This window comes from Parasteatoda tepidariorum, chromosome 7 (genome assembly GCF_982258835.1).
Source record: "Parasteatoda tepidariorum strain Cologne lab strain chromosome 7, Ptep-v5.0, whole genome shotgun sequence".
NCBI lineage: Eukaryota > Metazoa > Arthropoda > Arachnida > Araneae > Theridiidae > Parasteatoda > Parasteatoda tepidariorum.
Window position 1 is genome coordinate 28,533,039 of NC_141761.1, and position 25,040 is coordinate 28,558,078.

Genomic DNA, 25,040 nt, shown 5'->3' on the forward strand with positions numbered 1-25,040 from the left:
CAACTTTCTGGGTGATAATGTGCAGATGATAAATGAACAATTTAGTGACTACCCTGAATATGCAATGACTTAAGCTTTTTTTTTTGAAAAAGTGAAAAAAATATGCACATTCGTGGTCGAAAACTAATATTATAACGAGTATATAATATTAAAATGATGCAAATACCTTGCAATTCAAAAATTTGTTGACCATTCTTAACTAAAATAATAAAAAATAATAAATAATTGCTAAAAGTTATTTTTTAAGCGGAATTATCTTTGGCTATATAAATTTTGCATTTGAGTATAAAAATTTTTTTTTTATTCACTTAAAAAATTCTCGAGATATAGCGAAATACGCATAAAGTAAAATTAACATTAAGTGGTCAAAATTTGAAGCTTTCTTCTGACCAAACTATTGGGACCATAGATTGCGGCTACTCCCTATATTTTGGGAGTCAGAAATCTTAATCAGTCGAAAGAATGGCGTGTTTATTCAGAGAAAGTACATTTTTGTGTCTGATTTCGAAACTTAAAGTATAGTCCGCACTTATTAATTAACATATTTTAGGTCAACCGCTGGAGTCATTTAGATTAAGTACTAGAACGAGAAAATCGGATTATTAGATCAAAAGTTATTCAGGGTCCGTTTTTTCTCCCTTTTTGTTCGTTTTCATTTTTTTGCGCACAGTATACTTGAAACAATGTGCATTGTACCAGGAAGAAATCGAAATTTAATGCTTTTTCAAGGAATTATGGATTGTGAATTTTTAATCGTGACATTTTCATGCATAGTAGCCTGCTACAATATAGTCTGTAATTATTAGTTCTGCTGAAAGCTGTTCACTTTAACACGAAATTTTAAAATCATTTTAACATAAGATGGATCAAGTGTACATTAAAAATAATTCATTTATTTGATATTTTTAAAACGCAACATATAACATCAGAGGGCTGCCAGATCAATTCTTATATTGATTATAATTAACTATCAATTAGCTATAGGATTGTCGTTTATTAATCGTTAATCACTTAATTTTTATAATTTTTTTTCTATTTCATTCAGATGGAAAAATTTGTCTGATAATTTCTATGCTGAAATATTTGTTAAGATTTTCGAAAATTTATAATCATTCGGCATTTTTTCGCCAACCGCTGCTCTTATTTTAAAAAATTCATTTCTTATAATGAGGAACATGCCTTGAAAAATATAAATTCGTATTTTTTGACGCTTTTTTAATACTAATAATATTTTTTTTAAATTTTATTTACTTGTTTGTTTGTTTTTTGTCATCAAACCGAAACCAGATAAGGAAGTTCACTATGTAATTATGAATTTAAAAAAATATAAATTTATTATTAAAAAAAAAAAACAATTCATGATGACATTAGAAATTTTTTCGAAATCATTATTATCATTTCAGTCATGTGTAATCAACAAACAATTCGAAGGTGTTTATTTTATCTGCAACAGTGAGGATGATTACCTGTAGGGAGAAAAAAAACAATTAAGTCACGGAAATATTTTTATAGAATGCTGTTTCTTTGTTTTGAGCAATATGCGCAACTCGTACAATATACTAAAAATTTATGGGATATATATTTAGATCTCAAATTTTTTTTATTGTATGTAATTCTCGGAAATTTTTGAATTGGAAGAACAAGATTTCAACAGTCTTATAGTAAGATGGACTCCGCTTTTTCACACATCGGTGCCATAGATTACGTCACGCTAAGATTTTAAAAAAAATATTCGGGGATAAAATGTTAGAAAAATTATCAAATAATAAAAGACTTCGTATAATTTACTCTAGGTTACGCAATTATGTCGAAAATTGATAGTCAATTGAAAAAATTTAAAATAAATGACTTTTATTTTTCCTTCTCGGTAATTAATCATCAATTATTAGCATAAGGAAAACATGCTTTTCAAAATCAACTTACCAAAAAAGAAAGAAAGAACAATTATTAACGATAATTTCACGACATAAATATCTAAAAGTAAATAATTATGAAGGAACATACTATAAGCTCCCAAAGAAACTCGTTTTTCATGAAATAGAACTATACGCTTGTTAATATAACTAATGTTATCGTTTAAATAAGAAACAAAGTCGTCTGCAATATAATTTGCACCAAATTTAAGGATTCTGGCACAAACCGTTGTGAAGTTATGAGAGAAACATATGCATAGGCGTAGCATGAGGTGGAGGGGCAAACGTTTTGCTTTAAAAAAAACTTTTAAACAGTGGTAGATGGTTCATGGGGTAGAGTCCCTTAGCCGTCAGGCTAACCGTGGGAGGTTCTCGTGGTCTTCCGCTCCATGTAACGCAAATGCCGGTTAGTTCAATCAAAAAGTCCTCCACAAAAGCAAATTTCTCCTAATAATTAATCCAGGAGTTCCCTTGTCTTCTGGATTGGGTTTTAAATTACAAGGCCACGGAGTTGAACATTAGTAGTTGTAAACCCCACAAAAAAAGTTGGGTCATCTGTTCAACGAAGGTTATAAAATTAAATATATGTGCGTAAATATATTCAAAATATTTGTGTGAGGTTCTTATTCACAGAGCTCTTTTTGACGATCTACAACCGACAAAAGAGATCTACAACCTCATGTTGCAGTCAGAGTGCACTAAAGACGATACTATCTTGCGATGATTATAAAGACGATGCTATCTTGCGATGTGATGATTTATTTTTAGAGTTGAAAGTTAAATTAGGGAGGGGGGATATTTTAGAATAAGCTAAGCATCTCAAACAAACCTCTTGTGATTTTTTAAAGCTAACCAATTTTTATGATATAAAATTAAATGCAAACTTAAATAAAAAAGCATAATTGTTATTTATTTAAAGTAGTTTGGTAAATTTGTGTTTGCACATAATTCTTTCAGAAGGGATCATTTTTATTGAAGCTAAATTTTATTCATCCATCCGGTTTTCCTAACAACACAAGTGGCATTTCCGCCTGAAGGAAATGACACTGATTAAAATTAAAATCGTTTGTGAAAAATCATGAACCTTCGATAACATTTTGAAGTCAATGGAAGAAGAAAGAACACCTCCATTAACGACCATTGATTAAAATTAAAATCGTTTGCGAAAAATCATGAACCTTCGATAACATTTTGAAGTCAATGGAAGAAGAAAGAACACCTCCATTAACGACCATTGATAAAAATTAAAATCGTTTGCGAAAAATCATGAACCTTCGATAACATTTTGAAGTCAATGGAAGAAGAAAGAACACCTCCATTAATGACCATTGATTAAAATTAAAATCGTTTGCGAAAAATCATGAACCTTCGATAACATTTTGAAGTCAATGGAAGAAGAAAGAACACCTTCATTAACGACCATTGATTAAAATTAAAATCGTTTGCGAAAAATCATGAACCTTCGATAACATTTTGAAGTCAATGGAAGAATGCCTATAGAACGCCTCCATTAACGACGATTTTACTGTGGAACAGAGAGTGGTCGCTCTCGAGAGGTTTCACTGTGTATGCATACATATATTTATAACCTTTTATAGATAAACGTGTTTAAAAAGCATATTCTCGAAATTTAGGTCGGTAATTCTTTTCTTCATTTTTATTTCTATTAATAAAATTGCTAAATAATAATTAATTACTGATAAAAACCTACTTTATAACTTTTCATTCATATTCTTGTGATACAATTCTCCAATCTATAAAAAAGAGGTTTAAATTAGAAGCGAAACTACATTAATGCAAAATACAAACGAAAATTCAATCTTCCTTATTAAAAATGGAATTATGCATTTGTCTTAAAAATTTAAGTAAATTACCAGCACTATCTATCCTTTCACTTGAAGCAATTTAAAACACAACTTATCATTTTTTTCTATTATTGTTACGCAAAAATGATACTTTTACGAACGTTCTCTAACATTAAAATCATATTCTGCTTTAGAAAACTAATTAATTTAAAAATAGCCAATAAACGTAAAATTTCATTAAGAATTTAACATCTTAATCATCTGAGCGTAACATTTTAATTTACTTTTTATTTACTACATTTTGACACATTTAATACATTAATAATTTTATTTAAAATACATTTTTGTTAAATATCTTAATAAAATCTTACTCCGAGCAAAATTTCAGGTCTTAGCAAATTAATGTCATTGTATAGCTCATCTTTACTTGCAATTTTGTCCGCAATCTGAAAAAATAAAAACTTTATAAATATAAATTCGATAAATAAATAATTTTTCAAAATATTTAACTGTTATAAAAATGACATATTTCACTTGAACATTTAAATTTTAATTATCTTTACTTTAAAACCCTGCATAATTTTATAATTTAGTAGAGTTTTTTTCTTCTTTTTTTCCTATTTTACCATGTTTCAACCTCTTAATAAATAAAAAAGTAGTTTTTCTTAGTAAATTTTAGTTCATTTCACATTTTTCACACTAACTCTTTGTAGTTGCATTAAGTTTATTTTGTATTTTTAAAAAACAATTATTGAAAAACAATTATTAAAAAACAATTATTAAATTACAAAAAAGCTTCAATATAAATATATACTAGGTTGTTCCCTTAGGGAATTCCTTTATTGCATTCATGTTTATATTACACTATTTCAATTTAATTTTCGATTTCAGATATAATTCTCTAATCTTTTTTTGAAGCTCATTGTCATACTAATTGGTATTAATTTTTTTTGCAGGAACATAATAAGCTGGAAAATGAAGAAAAAACTGTTCTTTGTAAGAAGCACAACTTCCAAAATATTATTGTTGATTTTATATACTTTTAAGGCATAATCGATTTAAGAGAGCAGTATGGTTATTTGCTGTGGTGGCTTAGGGTGGAAATATAGGGCAAAATTAGGAAGTTTTAATGCTATCCAGTGGCCAGTTGTAGCACTTTTAACAGTGGTCACTTTTGGCCAATTGGCCACTTTTTTTAAATATTGAAAATTTTAAGTGATTTAAAAACTGTTGATATTAATAATGGGAGGCAATTCTTTTGAAGCACTTTTCAAAAAAATGGCAAACCTTCATTTTAAAAATAAAGAACAATTTTAAGGTGCAAGAATTAAAGATTGAAATAAAGTAATTTTTAGAATATAAGAAATTATTCAGAACAACTACATATTTATTGAAAAATATAATAATAATATATATTATAATAGCACATGACACACTTTCGGTGAAAAAAGTGGCAGTCGAGCGGCGAATGCAGGCAATTCTTAAATCGCCATTTGTAATATTATTCACCCTGTGACCGGTGATGGCCATTAATTTTACCCAATACCATAAAAGGATAAAACATTATAGAAAAATTTTTAAAATATGAATGTTGAAGTAGTGATGTTAAGGCAATTATTTCCTACGATTTTAAGGATAAGTATGGATTTTAAGGATAAGCATCCAAAACTGCAGCTTAAGGTAACAGGAATTATTTTCCGAGATGAATTTGACTTTTAATTTTGTAAGAAGTTTTTCTCAATGCCCGGACGAAAATTATTAAAAGCTTAGTTATTTGTTAATCTAGTAATCGGCATTTAGCAAGAAGCATTTTATTAAATACAATTGTAATAATGCCTATAAAATTTAATAAGATATTGGCATTTTGCATAAATATTTTTGCTTGGAAATTTAACAGTCATGTTCCTTTCGATGAGAAAATTTAATACCAGTCTACAAAATATCAGCGTAAAAGATTGCGGGTAACATTGAAGGACTATTTTTAAAATCAACGTTGATCACATTTTGTAAGCTTTCATCCATTTATTGTACATATTTATTGTAATTACAAATTCTGTTAGCAATGCAACCAAAAAATAACCTAGAATACTAAAGAGAAAGAGCTCTTGTTTATTTCATTTTTACAATTTTGATTTTTAATAAATTTACCCAATGCAAGACTTCATCTGTAAGTACTTCTTCTGCCTTCACTTCCTTTTTTGTATCAATTCCAGAGGTAATCTAGTAAATGATTATATGTATGTGTAGTAGCTTTATTGGTTAATCCAACTTTTTGCAAACAGCAGTCGTCATTTATTAGGCTTAATGGCGGTGAGAGTGACAGAGGCAGTTTGCAAAGAACTGTATTTTCCAATAAACCTACAACATTTATATTATTGTCAAAGGGAAAAAATTGACATCTAACTCAGAAGAAAGGGTGAATCTAGTCTAATAAGAAATAAAAATGTTTTCGCTGTTCCAACGGCAATTTAAAAGTATTGCCTCTTATTTTTTGCATGCCCACACAACAATAGTGACCCACCCTTTTTTTTTCGAGCAATCGCTAAACGTGATTTTTCAACCAGACAAAAAGTTTAAATCATACTCGAGACAAAGTTAGAGTTGATAGCCACTAGCTGTGAACTATTGTTTATGTTTGATGTTCTATTGAATTTGTTGTAAGAGCACAACGCACTCTACTCGCCACTATTCGACATTCATGTAAAATAAGAACAGTTTTTAAAATGTAAATAAATGTAGAAGATCTTATTAGTGACTAAAACAATAAAGAATGCAGAAAATTTAAAATCGAACCTTATTTACAGCAATAACAAATCAAAATAAGATTGCCTTAGGGCCCGGTTAGTCTGGTTGGTGGGACATAGGACTCGTGTTCCTAAGAATGTGAGTTCGAATCCCACCGGTCATAAAATCTTCATGTATTAAATGGTGACTGGTGCACATCAAATATGTCGGGGTTGCAAAGTTCTCCAGGTTCTAATAACAAATCAATACGTCTGGGGGTATTGAATCGGAGATTGATTGTTCTCTGGTTCATGTCAAAATTACGAACTGTGAATGAACGGAGTATGGTTAAGTCCCCCCGTAAAACGAGCTGTGACGTGTGCGTGGCTGAAGTCGTTTCTTGGCCATAATAAAAAACGCACAACCTGCCTTAAAAATTCGCTTGATTTCAAAAAGGCTTGCTGGTATTGGCAAGTGGCAATTAACAACAACGACAATAAGACTGTCTAATTAAAATCAAGCTAATGTTGTCTTAAGGTTTATGTTTCTAAGATAAAATGGTTTCGGAGGTGAAAAGAGGGTGATGCATTATTTCTTGTTCAAAATGGATAAAATATGCAGTGGCTTAATATCAAAACACATCCACACACTGTTTTGCTGAAACCCGATTAGTGTATGTATTTTAATTTAAAAATCATGTCTTTTTTTTTTTTTATAAAGGAAACGTATTCGCTAACCTTAAATATTTTATCACAAATGGTGAGCTATCAAGTAGAAATTTACCGAACCGATGCTCAGTGTTCAAACAATTTATGATGATAATAAAGTGCACTTACCGCTTTAAGACAGTAAAAAATTTTAGCTGTCTCGTAGTTAAAAACATTTAAAAAGCTGGATTGGTCAACCTAAAAAGAAATACGAATTGGCATTGTATTTTAAACATATCAGACAGTTATATAATTCAGGTTCGAAATTTATTATCACTTATATTGCACACAAACAATAAGAATGCTTGATCTAACCACTTGCATAACACGCACATCAAGATGCATCTGTCTCCAAAATTGCCTATGACGAGCTGAACACCTCCTAGAAGAGAGAAGGCCTCACCACGGATCAATTAGCAGTCCCAAGTATCGAACATAATTTGCGTAGTGGAGGAAAAATAAGATATATCGAACTACCTTCGGGCTACTAAGCTGCGCAGTGGTGGTAAATACGAAAAATGTCATTACGTTTGGACTACTAAAGGATCAAATTTCTTGTTTTTGGTAAACCGTGCTGAGGTCTTCTCTCTTCTGGGAGGTGATGGCTGAACACGTTGGCAGGCAATCATTGTAGAAATTAATTGAGGAATTCTTGCCAGCGTAAATGTTTAATATTTATTGTATTCTTTTTTAAATGCAATGCATGATGCAATTATTGTTCGTATAAACCACTTTAGTCATGTAAGTTAGATCATTTTCAAAAATTTTAACGAGTATATTAGATACATAATATACAAAGCAATTTTTGTTATGTGGAGTTTGGTAACTTATAGAAGAGTTCAGACAATAATTGTACATCTTCGCGTTTTCTAGTTTTTAAATTTTATATGGTAGCAAACCGATGATGGTTAGATCGTAAATAGAACTCATTTTTAAGTTATTATGATTTATTTTTTTTAAAAAAAGAGAACAAAGCAAAAGTTTTGGAGGTAGTGTTCCGAGATGTTAGAATTCTGTGCATTAAATTCATTCATGCATTGTACATAAAACAAAAAAAAATTGTTCTCTTAATAATTTATTTTCTAATGATCAGATTTTCAACAGTTTGTAGAGTGGACCTCAACTATGCTAATCAATTGGCTCTAACTATTAATTAAACCATGGAATCCGACACGAAAACGTATTTTTTCTGAATAAACATACCGTATTTTCGACGAATTTGGATTCTTGATCAACCGAGACCAAGGCTGCCGAAATCTGGAAAATAATGTCTCAATAAATTGGTCAGAAAGTGGTCGAAAAGTTGAAGTTTCCCCCTACTTGTTTCGTCATATCCCTAGATCTTTTTCAGCGAATTTAAAATTTTTGCCAACAATTATTAAAAAAAAAAAAACGTAAGCCCACGGATATTTACATGAAGAAAAATATTTTATACAAGATTTTATTTTTATTTGCATGTGAAGCGGGCTATAATGTAAAAGATAAAATTAAGTTAGGTTGAATTTCTGTATTTTTTTTTTCAACAGAAATGTTTCTCAGTGATGAGAAGAATTGAAAGTGATGGCTGATATACAAAAGCCTAATAAAATTAATAAAAAAAAAGAGAAAGTCAACAACCCAAAACCAATAAGCGGCTGTTTAAAAAGAAGTAAATGATCTTTTGGCAGAAAAACATGTTTCCTTAATGTCACATCAAACTGCCGTTTTATTTATTTATTTTTGTTCCCAATGTGAAATGATCCAGACAAATTTTCAGCTGCTCGATATGTTTTTTTTTTATTTTCTTCATTAAATAAGATAAAGAGAGGCAAGTGAGGGGAAAAAAACTCTTAAGTTGAGAGTAAATGCTTGAAAGGTCAATATTAGACAGCAAAGTACCTGTACATAAAGTACTGGGAAAAAAATATTAGTACATTATAAAGATATTTTTTTATCATTTTGATGGATTTGAGGTTACTGGAAAACAAAGTTTCTGTTGAAATTATGCAAGTAATTGATAGTTATTGAAGATCTGAGGATATTGGAAAACAAAGTTTCTGTTGCAATTATGCAAGTAATTGATAGTTATTGAGGATCTGAGGTTACTGGAAAACAAACTTTTTATTGCAATTATGCAAATAATTGATAGTGTCGAATTCGGGTGTGAGGATTTCATATCTGGTATTAGTTTTGCTCCTTAAGCTACAGATTTTTTAAAAGACATTTTTAGTCATTCTTTGTCGAAGTACAAGTTTAAAAAAGTTATGTATAACAAGGGGTTGTGTATATATTGCGATAAACCTCTAGAGGAGTTAAGGCACATTAAAATTGCATAGGAAACCATGCCCAGAAATGTCGTCATACGCAGCTAGAGGCGCTTCCTTATTGTGACCTGTTCAGAAGCAAACGAAGAAGCGGTTCAGGACAGGGAATCACCCTAAGCGGCGTAAGATGATATTTTCTTGTATGGATTCCCATGCAGTTTTAATCCTCATGATGTCCCCTAACTACCCTAGAAGTTTGTCGCAACATTTATGCGACCCCTTTGTAATAGGTTTATAACGCTATATGTTATATATAACGTTATATAACCCTATATAACGTTTTATGTTTGTAAATTTCGACAAAAAAGACTAAAAATGTTATTTTTTTAAAAAAAAAGCTTGGAGAGAGAAGCCGATTGAAGGCTTAAAATCAACGGTACGAAAGAACTAAACAAGATTTGTTAAAAAATCTCATCCAACAGATTAAAAAAAGAAAATTAATGTAATTCATTATTGATTTATATAATTTTGAAATACAACTCAGAAATCTAGGGAACTTATAAGTTTATGTATAAGACCAAATGGAGGAATTATTTTCTTCTAAACCAAACTATATTTCTTTGAAAGCGAGGAAACATGAGCCCAACTAACAATTTATAAAATAAAAAACATGGATCCATTGTTAAACCAAAGTTTATGAAAATGTAGTCTTTGACTCGCCATTAAGAATATTTAATGTCAACAATTAAGGACTGTCCGGAGCAAGAAACAGACCATTTGCTATGCCTGGGATTTTAACCTAACTCTTTAGTGCCGGAACCAAAAAAGAACTATTTTAGGTTCCACAGGTATTTTAAAGAATAAAACTATTTTCATCGTAACTAGGCTATTCAAATTATTATATTTCTGAGTGTAGATAAGATCTTACTGAACTTTCAGAGTATGTTCAGAGAAAAACAAAAATTAAATTAAATCTGTATGATATAATATAGTTTCGTTAGTATATTTAAAGAATGTAGCTTTATAAGCATATTTATAATATATCTGCCGTATTATTCGTCACAGTTTCTATTTTTACGCATGTAAAAATTGAATCTGTAAGTATAGATATACTGTAAAGTTAGTTGTGTAATATTATTAATCAATATATTTTAATTTTAATAAGCATTGTAGACTTAACATTTATTAAATATCAACATTTTGTTGAATATTATTTTTACTACTGAACTATGTTTAGCTTGAAAATTGTTTTCGTTATTTATTAACAAAGTATTAACTTAGCTAAGTATTATTCTCTTCCTTAAAATGCTAGCACTTTATTTTATTAGAAAATTAAATGTTTGAAAAGAATTAAAAGCTGAGGTAATTTTTGCTTGAAATAACTAATTAATTTGCGTTTTTTGTTTATACTCCTGAACAATACTAGCTTTGCTAAGATAAATATGGAATTGTTATAAGCCTTATTTGCATTTTGTGTATTTTAATTTTTATTGAAAAGTTTGTTCACAATTTTTATGAAAAGAATTCATAAATAATTTTTCGTTTACTTAAAATTATTGAACGGGACACGCCCACTTCTGATTTCGAAATTTTCAGTCTTGACAATTTTTGAAGCTTTCACCCTTGTTTACAGATTAAAATAGGTCTCAAGGCAGTTAGTATTCTCTTGTGGTACTAACTTTTTGTTATAGAATAAAATTTTCAAAAAAAAAAAAAAAAAAGCTAAAATAATAATGCGGATATGGCAGAAATACGCACTTAATCTTTAACCCTAATATGCATATATAGACCAGGTTCGATCTAATTTATTGATTGATGGATGATAAAAATTTTATTTTGATTGATCATTGTATTGGTGGATGCGCCACAAATGACCGATGACTCGGAAAAGCTATAAAGTAAAGTGGAAAATGGGAATGTATGATTTGTGACATTCTGCTAAAGAAACCAAAGGCTTAGTCTCATCGAGATTCAAAATTTGCGAAATAACATTAAAAAAAGAGAAAAAAGGAATCAATAATATCAACAGTAGGCGCTATTACTAAAATGATGTCTGGAAATGACTCAGCTGTTCGAGAAAAATTTCATAAGACCCACTTGCAACAACAACGTGACGCATTATGAAGACAAAATTAACTTACGTTTCGTGAAAATATTTCAGTTCAAATAGTCAGATATGCAGAAGAAAAAAATCGTTTTATAGTTTTTTCAACCAGTTACGCCATCTTTTGATGGGCTTTGTAACTAATTTTGTAGCTTGGCGATACAAAAAAATATATTGTTTTCTAAGCATAATAGAGCAAAACGTATACTTCTATGTCATTCTATTTAACTTGAAGTATATTTTCAAATCGACATCATTTATGGAAGACCAGGCAGGTTGCCGTTTATAGTGATAATAAAACAACCTTAAAGCATAAATAAGTAAAAAAAACAAACTTGAATAAAGCACAAATAATGGCACATGAATGGACATACTATAGTTTCGGCTCCATAAACAAGAATATTGAGCAAGACTGAAACTACAGTATGTCCATTCATATCCTTTTATTTGTGTTTTATGCACGTTGATTTTTGCTTTATCCATACATAGCACAAAGTATAACGTAACCTCATTTGAATCTCTGGCAATGTCAAGAAATTCACTTGTCTATCTGCTTTGGTTGCGTTGTGACAAAAATTTATAAGTCTTCACTGGCTGTTTAGATGCTTGTTATGCGAATGGAAAGCGAAAACAAATATTGTCATTACCATATTTGTAAATGTATGTATTTTATCACTTTAACAAGAAAAATGTAGAAGGCTGCATACAATTAAAAAATAATATTTTTTAAATCTTCAAATCACCTTGCTCATGTTTAGTACCAGCGATTTTTTTAAGTGCATTCAATATTTTATTGAAATATAGACACATTTCTAGTTTCTTGCATTTTCTTATAATTTAAAAATTGCAATCACATCAGACAATGTAAAACATTTTCTTGCGTGCAAATAAATATACATTTTTAAGCTTGATGGACCAAAGTTTTTTTTTCTTTTTGTATAAATATGTACTTTTTATTAAATTAACAATGTATTAACAATCAATTTAATCAATCAATTTATCTAAAATTTTAAAATTTTATTTTAGCTTTCAACAGAGTGTATAATTGTAGTAGTTTCCGTTGTAAGGAGACATTTTTTTATAGTTTAACCTTTTGACAACTTTTATAGTTTTTAAATAACTAATGGATAAGTTCAGACGTTTTGAAAAGTTTCAAAATCTATATTAGTCAATATATTGGGCTTTCACATTTAAATGTAATTCACTGAAAAGTTAAAGGTTTTTTCTTGAGTTACCGTGTGTTAAAAACGACATTTAATAAAAATTATTTAAAGTTTAAAAAACTTGAAATAAATCGAGTTTTTTTTTCTTTAAAAAATTTATAGAGGCAGATGATCTTATCTTAATTGATATTTAATATCAATTGAGATTGAGGGTTGATCCCTCTTTCATGTTGATATTGCAGAGTATTATAATTTATTAAAATTTTTAGGAGACATCGAATGCTCGACATATAATCATCTAAGTCATCTATGTTCAGCCCTGATTCAATTAAATTTTTGCGAACACTTTCTAAAAGTCAGAAAAAAAAATCTAATTTATTTAAGAGCAAACGACAAGTGAGATTAAAAAAGCAGACGATATTTTCATAACTCATTTGGAGTTTGAAGACGTGAAGAAGTGAAGTGAACTCTTTAATGGAAAATATTCGACGTAGTTTTTGCTTAGAAATGTGGACTGCCCGTTACGGTAAAAGGAATCGAAGGATTTAGAATTCTATCATCATCTAAAAAATTTCCTGCCAGTTAATTAGTTCTGATGCTATCGTATGGAAAACGCTTGAACAGATGGAATTGCTTTTGCATTGTTTAGTAAGAAATGGTGAAAAGCTTTCTAACATTTTTGTAATTGCCATATTTCAAGTAACTGGATCTTCAGTTTTAACAATCGGTACAACGTGTATAGGTTATAAAATTTCAGAAAATTGAAAAATGAATAAAATATAAAGAACTATAAATGAAAGAAACTATCTTACTAAACTTAAGGGATCAGGAAAAGTTTGAGTTTGTTGATCTTTATGTTTTGTTTCCTGCAAGAAAAGGAAGATATAAAAGTAAATATCTAATGATAAGTTTTCATTTTATGCCCGGTGTTCGACATTCACCACGCTTAATATATATTATTAGTAGCATTCTAAAATTAATTAGTAATCGAAAATTAGTATTTAAAAAAGAACAAAACAAAAACGACACCGAAATAAGTGAGTAAAAAGTAGAAATATTGTTTAAAAACAGTTTTATTTCCTGATAAATCCCATCAGTGTTTCGAAATATCACTTTATAAAACTTCTTTGTCTTCTCCGTAATCAAACATGTTTTTAATTTTTCAATATCGATTTGATTCCTAAAAATTTGGTAGTTGTTTTGGTGCTTTCCTCGCATAATTATAATTGGGGATGTATGTGCGGTGATATTTTTACTTCATATTCAAAACTGGGCTTCAACGAACAAATATTTTATCGGCCGTTATTATGGCACATTCTGACTATAATTCGAAACACTGAAAAAAAATTGTAACAAGCAATAACTGTCGTTTTTAATGCTTTCATATTACAATTCTTAAAAATGGTATTGATAGCAACAATTTATTTTAACGGTGCCAACAACTACATTTTTAAAGATTATTGTTAGGATTTTTTATATATTTGTTTAAACTATTTGTTGTTGTTGTTTCTAATGCGACTTGCCACACGGGCAAGCCTGCTTGGTGAAACCGAGCAAATTTAAGGCAGAGTGTGCGTTTCTTGTGTTTCAGTGGCGCCATCTATTGCCAAGAATTCGACTTCTGCCACACCATACGTCGCACCAGTTTATAGGGCGGACCCATTCATTCATCCACAGACCGTAATTTTGACCTGAATCAGAGAACGATCGATCTCCAATCCAGTACCCCCAGAGGTATTAATTTTTTTCTGGGAACGTTTTAACTATTTCACTGTAGAGGCGGCTAAAATCCTTAAAAATGAACTTTATTAAACAAAGAAAAAAAATTAATCTATTCATTTTGTTATCCCTATCATAATAAAAAGGAAATCTCCCGCGAATACAGCAGGTGTGGCAAACTATGGGGAAAATATACAAGCAAGTTTTTCTTCCTTCGTTTTTCCCCTCTCAATATTTTCCCAATTTTACGTTAGTTTATTAACGTTGAATCATGTTAACTCTAATTTCTATTTTTTTTTCTTATAGTTAACAAGCAGTGACTTGGGTTTCAGTCAAAATTCAATTACCATCGCGGTTTTTAAAATGACAGGTCCGAACAACCGAAATACATTAACATTTGAAATGGTTAGTTAAAATAATAACTCTCCCTATCAATTTAAATTTTAGTGTAAAAAAGAATTTGTATTTAAATCAAAATTTCTCGGGGAAAGTCTAAATCCTACAGCAAATGTGACCAGTATTCTGAATAACTTAATAATATTATATTTAAAAAGAAACAACCCACTTTTAAAAATTTGACCAGCCAACTTTCCAAAATTTGAAATTATAAAACTTTGAACATTAGTGATCACAAATAGTTATTTAAATGAAGTAATAATCTATCTATAATAACCTATCTATAATAAGAGAAAAGGCGGGATTAAAATAATGTGAAGGTAGTCTAGGCGAAAGTGAAGGTATTATAGGCGGAAAAAAAATCAAAACAAACATTTTTCACATTATTTTTACAAGGATTTTAAAGGCATATTTAAAGAATTATTCCCCCTATGCCTTTTTTGAAAGCTTTATTTCAACATAATTATCTGTATTTCATAATTATCTGTAAATAAATATCATAATTACTATCTGTAAATAAATAATTAGTCCGAATTAACATTTTCAAAAATTAACATGATCGATGCAGAATGTTGACGAACTTGTCGCGTAAAGTTTCGCTCACTCATCTTGAATCTGTACCGTATAGTGCCGCTGAGCTGCAGTGGTTCAGTGGCTACGACACTGAATTGCCATTTTAAAGAACTGGAGTTCGATCCCTATTGCCAGCTTGAAACCGACCCAACTTCAGATCGAAGGGTAAAAGCTTGTCTGGGAATTAAAAGCGGTCTATTGACCACATTGCCAAAATCGTCCCATTAGTAACCAAATTATGAAAGAATCCCCACCAGAATTATATCTGTGATAGAATTCGATGAATGAATACCACTAGTTGAATCATTGCTGTTTTTTTTTGTGTGGTTGAGCCGGGAGAGCTGTATTAAGATCACCGTACTTTTTGAAAGCTGAATGTGAGAGGTTTATTAACTTCACGGTCGTAGTCACTCCTGTGTTGCCTTTAGAAGTGAGTGTATGCAGGCCGACGTTGTGTGCTCGAGACTGAATAGCAACAGTGCGAGGAGGTGGATAATGTTGCAGTCACAAGTAGCAAGTCAACTATTCAACGTGGACCATCCAACGAAGTAGGTGTTACTGTCTAGGTAGGTGTGTTCATATCGAAGTGGGCGTTTTTGCCAAGGTAGGCGTGTTCATATCGAAGTGGGCGTTTTTGCCAAGGTAGGCGTGTTCTCATCACGTCCGGGTCACCAATGTGGGGAGAGGAATATTAGACCATGTCAACCGTCATCTATGAAAAGATACCCCACATAGAGTCGAGTTAACATGCCTTATATACTAGTGAAATGTAGTTGTAATTTTGTAGTGGTAGATACGCTACAATCTTAACCTCCAACACGTCCGTGGCCCACAACGGGAACATTTTACTTTAGTTTTTATCAATTCGGTTCTGAGTGTATGAAACATTCCTGTAAAACATATTTTTGACGATTTCCAGTAATCGTAGATTACAGTGGATGGTTCAAGTGGTTTTAACAGTGATGATCCTAATACTCACTGTCAAACCCCGGTATATACTAACAAAAATCTCACAATATAACGTAAAAAAGATCCTACTCAAGGAATAATAAACTACAAATTTACGAATTATTTCAATAACCAGTAAAAAAAAAATCGTTCTTATTAGCTTAGGTGTGAAAAATATTAAATTGCTTTTCACGTGACTACAGTATGCATCTTTTCCTGAACATAAAAAGATAGACTTAACGACTATGACAAAGCGATAACATGCTGGCCACTTGCGTAACTGAGTAAATATTATGCAATTGTTGATTTATCTAAGTCTAATAATGATACTGATGCAAAACTCGATAGTAAAACTCCCATTAAAACTGTTACTTTTTTCTGATGTTTCACATTATTGCTTCGAAACTGTAAAAACATACCTAATACAGCAGGACGTAAACGACGTAACAATTTCTTTTCCAAGTAAAAACTCGAAATGGATTTTTTAATAGAGTCAAGAATCGATAAATTGTTCATTAATCAGTACACACTTTAAAATTAACAAAATGACTTAATTATTCACTGCATTTCTAGTTTCTGAATAAAAAGAGCACTATTACTGATTCCGAATATTTCTGTGCAGCTGTTTATTAGGGTAATTGTAGAGCTTATTTTATTCTCGGATAAAACGAATGATTAAGCTGATTTAACGAATAAAATTTTCGTTCTGATGAATTCGCTAAATGACTTGCTTATTCCCTGACTGTACTTATTTTATTCAATTCTTCAGCACTCATTCTCCATTAAAAAAAAAAAAGAAGACATTTATATTTATCTATATTTTTTACCTTTGTCCTGGAATTTTCCCCATCCAATTTATTTTGTTTTTCCTTTGACATCGATTCCTATGAAACAAATCGAAATTATATGATAAACAGTATTTTCATAGCGACAACAATTACAAGTACGACGCTGAAAAAAAAAAAAAAAAAAAACGGAGTGCTTTGAACAACTCTTGATCTAATAAGCAGACCCTCACATCCTAGGACTCAATCTTAATTGCTTAAAAAGACCTCAAAAATTATCTGAAATATGCTAAACAGTTAGTGTAGACCAGTGTTTCCCAAAGTGTGGTACGCGTACCCCCAGGGGTACGGGAACAGTTTAGCGGGGGTACGCGTTCTTATGCGAAATATTTTGCAACAAACGAAAATTTCAAAATTTTTTATTTAAAAACAAAACTAGTCATGAAAATTTACGATTACGTATTTTTCTATTGGCTATTTTTTGCAGAGTTAACAGTTAATAATAATTAGTGGTATCAACAGCCAATTGTGATTTTTAACTTTTGTGCAAATTTTTTTATCACAGCAAAAACAATATCATCCTTCTCACGAATGCAAATAAACTTATTAATAAAACCTTGTATCAAAAAAGAAAAATAAATATATTTTTAAAAAAATACAATCATTTTTTTATTAGTGGTACATAGCGTTGCGAAAAATTTGGAAAGGGTACACAAAAGTCATAAGTTTGGGAAACACTGGGTGTAGACGATATTTTAAGTTACGAAATCAGATACAAAAACGTACTTTCTCTGAATAAGCATAAATTTTTTTCCGTCGAATCTGGATATCTGATCAGCCCAAAATATGCGAGGTAGACGCAATCTGTGGAAAACTGGGCCGTATTCGAAATCGGACGAAAAGTGACTGAGAAAATGAATTTTAAATAAACAACTTCTTTAAAATGTGTAACTCGGGAAATAAATTCAACCAATTTTGTACTTTGCCGTTTAAATTTACATACTTTAAAATGAAGTTTAAATTTAAATACTTTACTATTCGGAACTTTTACGACCATTATTAAAAAAAAATGGTGAACAAAATAATTAATAATTATAAAAACTTACTTTTTGTATGAAATTATCTTAGGATAAATGAATTTTATTATTGGGTGCAAAAAAATGTTCGATTCGCTGAAAAATTTGCGAGGAATGACGAAATACACAAATAATGAAATTAACACAGGGTGCGTAGCGTTTGTAAAAAGTACTTAAAGGTGCTTTTTTGGGGATTTCATTTTTAAAAGCTTTTAAAGGTGCTTTTTTCAGCTGGCGTTTTTAAAAAGAGCTTTTTTTCCGAATAATATTTTTTTCCCTTCAGTGATATCTGGTGGATCCCATGCATTTCACGAAACATGGCGAGTTTGCTACGTAATCATTCACGCGGACTTGAAGTCGTACCCACGTTATGACTTGCGCATGCGCACACTTGAAACTGAAACCCGAGTGCTCCAATTCGGATAGAGAATATCAGATCCTTATGAAATGTTTTTCTTTTTAATTTATTTTAATTTTGTTCTTATTTATTTTATTTTACTTCTAACACTTTTTTTGACGTAGGGGGTAAGGGTACTTCTGTTCTGAGTTCAGGGTCAAGTTGAATTCACTCGTTGATGTGGGAAAGTACTGATTGTTTCGATTTACGCCCGTTTCTTTTTGGTTTTTTTTTTTAACGCTAAAACTGTTTATAAAAAGTTTTTGTTTTTCAATAATATCCTTGATTGAATATGAATTTTTTGAGTGCTTGAAAAGTTTTTAAAAAGTGCTTATTTTTGATTCAAAGATTTGGCTACGCACCCTGTAACATTAAGGGGTCCGAGCTTTCGTCCGTTCTCCTGACCAAACTATTATAACCATTCTTCCCAGATTTTGGCTACTCCCCTCCTCTTATTTTGAAGAGGATCTGCAGCAATTCAAAATAATGCTTACTGAAACCTTCAATTTATCGTTACCACAATGATCGATTTCGTGGGACGTTTATAAGCAGGTAACAGACCCTTACTTTCCCCCATATGAAAGTATGAACCTTTTGACCTAGAGTCTTCAATAATTTAAACCATTTGTTCGATAATTTCTTGGCAAGTGAAGATATTCACTCGGTCAGGTTTCCAGACTTCAACCTTATTGTGCTCGTTAGTTATGCTTTAGGGAGAGCGATCGGAAGTAATAATTCGAGAGAAGCGTTGGTTTCGAAAAATCTCTCTAATATCTTTCATGTTATAAGACTACCAATATTTGAAACTCAGAACGCTTGCTCGAAAAAATAAGGTTAGAGTTCCAGTGATTCAAAGACTAACGCATCTCTTTATTATCTCCTTCCAACAACCATTCAGCTGCGTGGCTGAACGAAAACACGATCTCCAAAACTACTCTATGATAATTTATTCTCTATTAATGTATGAAATATTGTAGAGGAGGCTTTATTACTCTCCATTTACTTATGATATATTATAGAGGAGGCCACTTTAGTCTCTATTAACCTATTCATTTTGTTCGATTTTGCAACCACTGTTTTTTACCATCAGAATCCAATAAGTGTTAGACAGGATCACACATGCGTATTACTACTGTTAAATTGTTTCATTTTCTAATTTTATTATTGTATCATTTTACATTGTTTAAACAAAATTTTGTTCAAATCTGACCAATAATTTGCGAGATGATTGACATAAACTTAATCTCTTGATTTTGAACAATAGAGTATTTTTGCAAAACCGGTACTATATATACATACTGGACCACATTTTCTAGATCGGTACTACTTCTCCTCATATTTTTCGAGTCAAATTTCAGCAGGCATATTTATTCAGAAGCCCTCCCCTCCCCCCCCAAAAAAAATGAAGCCCAAAAATTGCACATTTTAAGTGATGGAAAAAAAATTTTAAAATTTGACAAACACTAAATAAAAATGAAAAACAAAAAAAAACAAATAATAAAATAAAAATTCTTGAAAGCACGCGTATTTTATTGCTGTTGATCTCTTAAATCATTCTTTAAAGCAATTCAAAATATTTCGTATCAAATTCTAGAATACTATGCAACAACTTACCAAAATGAGGTTTATGAAAATGATGAAAAATAAGCAGCCGAAAACTGTCATGCATGTGCGAGAATGAAATGGAGCATGAAATGAGGAGATTAATTTCTCAGCAAAATACCACGTGTTTCCGAATAGTACGTCATGATTGTTCATTGGTATATGGTTGGTATCATTGTCATCAATATCGTGCATGATCGGTGTATTAAAACTTTGATTTAGCTCCTCAAACACCTAGCAAAATGTTAAGAAAAAAATTATAACTATTAATACGAACTCAGAAAAAGTAACAAAAAAAATTAGAGCAGGGTACTTCACATCAACAAACTGTGAAGTACCCTCCTCTTAGTAAACAATAAAAAGTAGTGGGACCCCTTGAGTCTGGATTTTGTGAAGAGGAAAAGTGGATAAAAAGGTTTGAAAAACTTAATATCGCTATCTAGACAAATGAGATTTTGTTTTCCATGTATTTTTTTTTCTATGCTTAATCGAATGAAACTGAATATGAGACACTAGGACTAATAATTTAAATGTTATAAAGGTTTCATGCGGAAAAAATAGAAGGCAGTATTGTACCTTGGATCAATTTTAATTTTTCATGCTGAGGTTAATAATTTAAAGAACTCAGAAAAATTAATGGATCTTTTTGAGAAACTGTATACGTTTGTTTATAAATATTTTTATATTTTTTGTAACCCGAATTCCTCAGATTTCTTTTTTTTTTTTAAATTAGAAAAATCAGTCCAATGTACAACCATGTCATTGTATCTTGGATCCCATATGTTGTACTAGAACCATTGGATGTTACTCCTCGAATTATATTTATTTTGAGATCTTTTCCTTTAAACTTCAGGGTGCGCCTTAACCAAAGTTAAATAAAATGCTCTTACACCTAGAAAATTAGAAGAGATTCTGAATTTACAATGTTAACAGATAATAAAAATCAAAATAATCTGTGGCGAGATTTTTAAAAAAAATCCACTTTGAACATTTTTGCGCACGATTTTGGAAAATCTGGCGTTGTTTCATATCAAAAGAAAGGAAAGAAATGATATAATAATGATTTTTCAGTTGTAATTCTATTTAGCTTTTATTATTTAAACATTTTACTGCTGATAAAATATGAAAATGTAACATAATTTAATTGTAATTACATCAATTTAAACATGTGAAGCATTGTATCTACAAACAGCGCTCGAAAAGTGTTTAGAATAACCTGGGTGATTTGCAGCAACCTTATTAATTTCCCAGGAAGACTTTAAGAAATCAAAATATACGGACTCCATCGCCTTCTCCCAAAAAATTGCTAATCCTTCACCGATTTTGTCACAGAACTGCTCAATGTTAAAAAAAAATGCATGAACCTTTGGTGTAACGCTGACACCTAAGTCCATATAGCTCTTTTTGAAAGCTTCTATACATGCTTTGAAATTTTGGGTCAAGATTATTTCCGAAGCATGCAGAAACCACTTTTTTGAAGTCGTCAAATACTTTAACGTACTTCAGTATTGCTAGATTTTTAAACTGGTGCAGAAGTTCTTCTTTATCCAAAAGTGTTTTGCATGCATTTCCTTTAAATCCAGAACATCCTCGTCTGATTTCATGCTCAACGTGACAAGCTTTTGTCCATGTCAGCGATTCATTTTCACACTCTTTCAACATATGCGTGAAAACAGTGTTAACAACACCAAGCATAAGGTGTAATTCTGGAGGTGGAATAATGTCTTGGAATGCTTTGCCTCCAACAGTTGCAGTTAGAGGTGGATGAATGCAATTGAAATAATCTTTCGCTTTGTTTTTTGAACCTTTTCCTTCAGCCAACTTGTCAAAACGATGAAACATTTTTGGGGGATCTCAATCCACCACAGCTGCTTAGCTCATCTTTCTTGGCATAACAATAAGTGCATGGATATGCGCTGCTGCGCGACATTATACTTGCTAAGATATTCGCTAATTTCAAATCGGTTGCTAGTGCACTCGGAACGGTTGCTCGAATGAATAGTCGTTTAACTCCAGAATCCTTAAATTTCCTTACAGCTATCCCCTCATAATACTTAGCACACTTACCTCTGCACTCGAAGTTCAACTCATTTGATTGTACAGAAAGACATATTTTTAAAAATCCACCTCCTCCATCAATACCCATTTTTAAGTGAACATCCAGTACATCTCGTTTATTTTTCATATACTAAACAAAAGCAGGGACATCTTTGCAGTAAACTCCAAGCGCAGGAGCATCCGAGACTTCATCGCCTTTTATACAAACGAAAGGAAATTCTTTAAAATCAAAATAATCGTCGACAGAATGAGCTGTGATATTAAGTTTTGTTTTTTACCCTGGTTCAACTGCTTTTTTACTTCGTGTACACACACGAATGGAAGCTGCCATTTTTAGAGTCACAGTGCTTGTGTTAATTTCACAGTGCTTGTGTCGCTAATGACGATTTAAGTTTTTATTATTTTTGTTTTTTAAATAGTGGTTCATCGACTATAATTAACAATTTAAAAACTTCTAATAATTATAAACTTTATTATAAACGGTTATTATAAATATTTAATACAAATATGTCATTTTTTTCTTCTATTTATAAGTATAAAATGATGCTAACATTTTTGAAGTATCGTACTTCGTGAGCAAAAACGTTCAAAGTGGATTTTTTTTAAATCTCTCCACAGATTATTTTAATTTTTCGATTTTTATTATCAAAGAACATTGTAAATTCAGAATCTCTTCTAATTTTCTAGGTGTAAGAGCATTTTATTTAATTTTAGTTAAGGCGCAACGTGACTTGGTAGTCGATTAAATTTGTATAATCATGCAATAAAAACATATTTTTCAAGTAACCTGAGTAAGCAGAAATAAATCCAATTAGTCATAAAAGTTACACTAAACAATGCTTTATTGGAATATTAAAAAAGGTTTGCTAAGAACATCTACACGTCGTGGGGGTCACAAGTTCTTAGGAAACTGTGCTGACTGGACCTGTTGGACACATTACACCGGTCAAAAGTGCAATACTGAAGTTGATTCAATACAAAGCAAGCATACTTATTTTTTGTACTGAATATTTTTTGTTTTTGAAATAAATTTTTGTTTTCCAGCCAGAAACAAAGATGACTGGGAATCGCTCATGGGGGTTGAAGAACGAAGCAAAGTTATTCTAATAGAAAAAATGTCATGAAAGGAAAAAAATTAGCTCTTAATCTACGATATAAATAGTTAAATGCAATAAGTTTTTTTTTTCCCGGAAAATTTTTCAAAAAAAATCCTTACATAAATTATTTTGTTTCCAATTAAAATTACTTTTATAAGCTAATATTATTTCGACTAAAAAAACATTAAAAGAAAATTATATTTAAATGCTCTCAAATACTTCGTCTGTTTGCTCTTCATTCAAGTGCGAAATGACTTTGGAACCATCTACAGTAGCTACGGATGCAACATCTCTTGATTTTAGAACTGGAAAAAATTATAATAATAATAAAATAACATTAGTTTTATTATATTATTACCAACATATCAAAAAAAATATTTTTTGTTAAGTTTTAATGCAAACAATGGAAGTTGTTTGTCACATTAAAAACTAAATTGATCAAATGATAAATAAAATGATTACAAATTATTTTTGTTATTTTTATTAACTTTCGTATCTGTAAGAGTTTGATGTTTGTATCGAAATTTCGACAACTTTCCGATTAGTTAGAGCGGTCATATCGTTACTGGAGCGTCTTGCGTAATAGCAATACAAGTTCCAACCGTTTTGCAATTTCTAAAAGTAGAATTTAACACTAAATTATTACGAATTAAAATGTAGCGCTTTCCGACCAGATAAAATGCTTACTGGAGCACTATATTAGCTGACAATACAAATTTCAATCGTTTCTTTATCATTACAAGCAGAATATATCGATGTATCATTACTAGCTAATTTATCAGTAATCAAAATTTCTACCACTTTCGGTCTAGTTACAGTATTTTAAACAAAACTGGATGACAATACAAGTTTCAATTGTATCTTCACCGACATAAACGAAACTTATCTCGCCATTTTATAGCAAGCCAAAATTTCGACAGCATACTATAAACAAACTAACAAATAATAAAATAAAATAAAAATTCTAAAAACTTCATATTTCAAGCTGACTAAATTTTACTTTATTTTATAACATGTCGTTGAAAAGCCAACCAAAAATTTTGGGTTTACGACTACTATTGTTCAACTCTGTAGCTTTGTAATTTTGAACCCAATCCAGAAGACAAGGGAACACCTAGATCAAGTATTGAGAGGAATTTGCCTTCGTGGAGAACTTTTGATTAAACTAACCAGCATTTGCGTTACTTGGAGAGGAAAACCACGAAAACACCCCATGGTTTGCACATGTAAAGTAAACGCATGTTAATTTCTCCTACTATATCAACAAGCAATAGCAGTACGGCAGATGGATTTCCAGAAGAGCAAGAAAAGATAAGAAAAGAAAGACTTTCTTTCCCTTTTTTTTAAATACGGGGTCTTGAAACATTTTATTTTATAGGGCAGTTTCATACAAGAATGAAATTACTTACAATCGTATACAACATCTAAGAGGCATTTCGGTTCTGTCATGAATACTGGCTGAATAGAAGATATTACTAATAGAAAGAGAGTAAAGCGATTTATTACAGATTTGCTTCCTCTCAGAATCATTTTAGTTGAGAAAGATTAGCACCAATAATTTTGGTCTAAATCTGACCATTAAAAAGAAAATTTTAAACAATTTTTCATATTGACTGAAAACTAATTGATTTTTCTTACATTAATCGGAAAGAATGGCTTATAGCTCACTTGGGAAAAATGCAAATGTCTATCTGCATGACTAATTAAAGTTGTTCAACTATTAATAATAT

The 25,040-nt window shown here is 30.6% G+C and overlaps 1 protein-coding gene across 3 annotated transcripts; it reads right to left on the minus strand.

The window, feature by feature from the left end:
* Positions 1-1,273: 1,273 nt before the first annotated feature.
* Positions 1,274-25,040, minus strand: LOC122268871 (uncharacterized). Of its 3 annotated transcripts, XM_087167574.1 has the most exons (10): positions 24,720-25,028; positions 23,530-23,615; positions 20,168-20,389; positions 17,123-17,179; positions 13,472-13,525; positions 7,279-7,347; positions 5,867-5,938; positions 4,090-4,164; positions 3,625-3,667; positions 1,279-1,466 (listed from the first exon to the last, which is right to left on the minus strand). In XM_087167574.1, exons 1-9 carry the CDS (start codon positions 24,838-24,840, stop codon positions 3,626-3,628), a joined length of 798 nt encoding a protein of 265 aa, XP_087023700.1. In that variant the 5' UTR covers positions 24,841-25,028; the 3' UTR covers positions 1,279-1,466; position 3,625. The 3 variants fall into 3 exon arrangements, with proteins under 3 accessions (XP_087023701.1, XP_087023702.1, XP_087023700.1); XM_087167575.1 differs by lacking the exon at positions 17,123-17,179 and having other exon boundaries at positions 1,274-1,466; positions 24,720-25,040; XM_087167576.1 differs by lacking the exon at positions 5,867-5,938 and having other exon boundaries at positions 1,276-1,466; positions 24,720-25,034.

Coding starts and splice junctions, on each gene's coding strand:
- LOC122268871 (XM_087167574.1), bottom strand. CDS start 24,840: ATGATTCTGAGAGGAAGCAAATCTGTAATAAATCGCTTTACTCTCTTT. Junction 23,616..24,719: donor CTTAGATGTTGTATACGATT/GTAAGTAATTTC, acceptor AATTTTTTCCAG/TTCTAAAATCAAGAGATGTT. Junction 20,390..23,529: donor ATGAAGAGCAAACAGACGAA/GTATTTGAGAGC, acceptor ACATTTTGCTAG/GTGTTTGAGGAGCTAAATCA.